General features: G+C 53.0%; 1 protein-coding gene across 1 annotated transcript; it reads right to left on the bottom strand.

The window, feature by feature from the left end:
- Positions 1-900: 900 nt before the first annotated feature.
- On the bottom strand, positions 901-1,860 carry LOC140645846 (olfactory receptor 14C36-like). Its single transcript, XM_072849312.1, has one exon. It carries the CDS (start codon positions 1,858-1,860, stop codon positions 901-903), a length of 960 nt encoding a protein of 319 aa, XP_072705413.1.
- Positions 1,861-2,866: the final 1,006 nt, after the last annotated feature.

Below are 2,866 nucleotides of genomic sequence, written 5' to 3'. Positions count from 1 at the left end.
CTCTGGGTCTGGGCAGACCCAAAGCTCAGGCCCACACTGGAGGGACCGTGGGGGTGTGTAAGCCTGCAGGTAAGTTCTGCCGGGAATGTACGAAGCACTCGTGCAACCTTCACACCAGACCAGCCTGAGAGGGGGACCGGGATGGGGCCAGCTGTGCTGCTCATGGCTGTGCAAGTGCTGCTGGTGGTGTGGTGGCTGTAAAGGTGCTGTTGCCTGTTGGAGCTGGTCTGTGTAGGGTTGGCCGTGTCCATCTTTGTTTCCTTGCAGACACCTGGATTTAGTGCTTTCCCTTTGGATGACTCCACCTTGGGCAATCTCTCACTTTGTGAGAGAGGCTCCAGGCAGTGACCACCCCAGGCACCCGCGGTCCATACATATGTCGCGGGCTCTCCAGGCAGCTCCAGATTCCTCTCCTGGAGGATGTCCTCTGCCCTGTCACGCACTGGGACAGCGCAGTATGACAGCATCTCAGTGACCATTCACCATCTCCACTGTCAACAGACAACAACACGTGTCCTAAATCCAACCCTTGTTCTCTAACAGCTACCCACGTGACAATGAGCTTTTTACTCAGGCCCTTTTGCAGTGAAATTCCTGGGCCTGTTGTTGGCATCAGGTGTGGAAGAACATCCACATCTTGAGGAACTGCATGGGGGAGATGTCATTTTATTTCAGAGATGCTATGAGAGAGTCAGCTCTGAAACAGTGTTAGAAAAACATTTATCCAGCCTTCAGTTGAAAGGGAGAGAGAGACGGGTTCATTTCTCAGGAGAGTGAGCTGAACACGAATGATTATGTAGGGACTTAATAACCATAAATATCAATACAGGTACTGCTAAGAAAAAAAAGAAGGATAAAACCATAAACAAAGTACAGCCCTGCACTGGGATACACAGGATGTCATTTGTGTAGAGTGATGGGAAGTTTATCAATATTGAAAAACATCCATGAAATCACTTTCCTAATGGACTCCTTCAGCTCCTGGTTCCTCATGCTGTAGATAAGGGGGTTCACTGCTGGAGGCACCACTGAGTACAGAACTGCCACCACCAGATCCAGGGATGGGGAGGAGATGGAGGGGGGCTTCAGGCAGGCAAACATGGCAGTGGTGATAAAGAGGGAGACCACGGCCAGGTGAGGGAGACACGTGGAAAAGGCTTTGTGCCGTCTCTGCTCAGAGGGGATCCTCAGCACGGCCCTGAAGATCTGCACATAGGACAGCACAATGAAAACAAAACATCCCAACACTAAACAGGCACTAACCACAAGAAGCCCAACTTCCCTGTTGTAGGAGTGTGAGCAGGAGAGCTTGAGGATCTGGGGGATTTCACAGAAGAACTGGTCCAGCCCATTGCCGTGGCAGAGTGGTAGTGAAAATGCATTGGCCGTGTGCAGCACAGCATTGAGAAACCCACTGCCCCAGGCAGCTGCTGCCATTTTGAGACAAGCTCTGCTGCCCAGGAGGGTCCTGTAGTGCAGGGGTTTACAGATGGCAACGTAGCGGTCATAGGCAATGATGGTGAGCAGATAAAACTCTGCTGACATCAAGAAGGGAAAGAGAAAGACCTTGGCAGCACATCCTGCGTAGGAGATGGCCCTGGTGTCCCACAGGGAATTGGCCATGGATTTAGGGACAGTAGTGGAAATGGAGCCCAGGTCGAGGAGAGAGAGATTGAGGAGGAAGAAGTACATGGGGGTGTGGAGGCGGTGGTTGCAGGCTACAGCAGTGATGATGAGGCCGTTGCCCAGGAGGGCTGCCAGGTAGATGCCCAGGAAGAGCCAGAAGTGCAAGAGCTGTAGCTCCCGTGTGTCTGCAAATGCCAGGAGGAGGAACTGGGTGGTGGAGCTGCTGTTGGACATCTGCTGCCTCTGTGCAAGGGGCCTGTTCAAGGAAGAAAAGGCAAAGTGAGGAGAGACTTCTCTGAATAAAACCTATTCCATGTCTCAGAGAAACAGGCCACGTGTCCTCTGTCTTTCCAGGAAGGCCTTCGTGCAGCTCCCTGACTTGAGCTCTGGTGTGTGCTGGGTTGGGGTGTAGTGGGGAGCAGGGGACTCTTCTGTGGAGGAATCAGTCCTGCTGTGCAGCCACAGCTAAACTGGAACCAGGAGTGATCTCAGGGGCAATTTACTCATTATTTCAAAGAGCTTTTCAGCATTATCCTTCCCAATTCACCCAATTGCAGAACCAAGCGTTGGGGGTTTGTTTTGTTTATTTTCCCCCTGTTGCCCCTCTCACATCTGGGGAGTGTCTTCTGAAGGCAGAAATCCTTGGCATTTCTGCTACACTACAAGTGCTATACTGGGAGTCCTGAGAGGCCAAAGGACAGACCCTTAGTGCAGATGGAGGAGAGCTGGTCTGTCCATCAGTCTTGCTCCCAGCTGTCCTTGGCTCACACCTCTTTGGTCTGCATGGTGATCACACTCAGATGTTCCCCTGAAAGGAAATTGGATTCTGCTGGGAACAGGTGAATCCAGCCTGAAAGGGCAGATGATCTCCACCCTCCCCTCCCCAGGGAAGATCTGTGCTCTTCTGGATGCCCTAAAAATGGGGTGTCCTTAACGGGCAGTCAGCCTTATCCCCATGCCATGGACTGCTTTGCCCAGTGCCCCACAGAGCCACCTTGCACCCACGGAAACATGAGCATGGCAGGACGTGCAGGATCAGCTGCTGAGCTGCAGCTGAAAGCCCCTTTCCCAGAGAGCCTGAAAACAAGAGCAGCAGCACCAGGGAGGGGTGGGGAAACAAGGAGAAATGCCCCAATGCTTCTGCCAAGGGAAGCAGGGCCAGGACGGACAGACAGGCTCTCGGGAGAGTCTCCTCTGCTGCAGAGGAGGCAACTCCTGCCCTGGAACCCCTGACCTTGAG

This window comes from Ciconia boyciana, unplaced genomic scaffold (assembly GCF_034638445.1).
Source record: "Ciconia boyciana unplaced genomic scaffold, ASM3463844v1 HiC_scaffold_39, whole genome shotgun sequence".
Taxonomy (NCBI): domain Eukaryota; kingdom Metazoa; phylum Chordata; class Aves; order Ciconiiformes; family Ciconiidae; genus Ciconia; species Ciconia boyciana.
The sequence above is the reverse complement of the archived record's forward strand: the minus strand, read 5'-3'. Positions and strand labels throughout refer to the sequence as shown.

Coding starts and splice junctions, on each gene's coding strand:
- LOC140645846 (XM_072849312.1), bottom strand. CDS start 1,860: ATGTCCAACAGCAGCTCCACCACCCAGTTCCTCCTCCTGGCATTTGCA.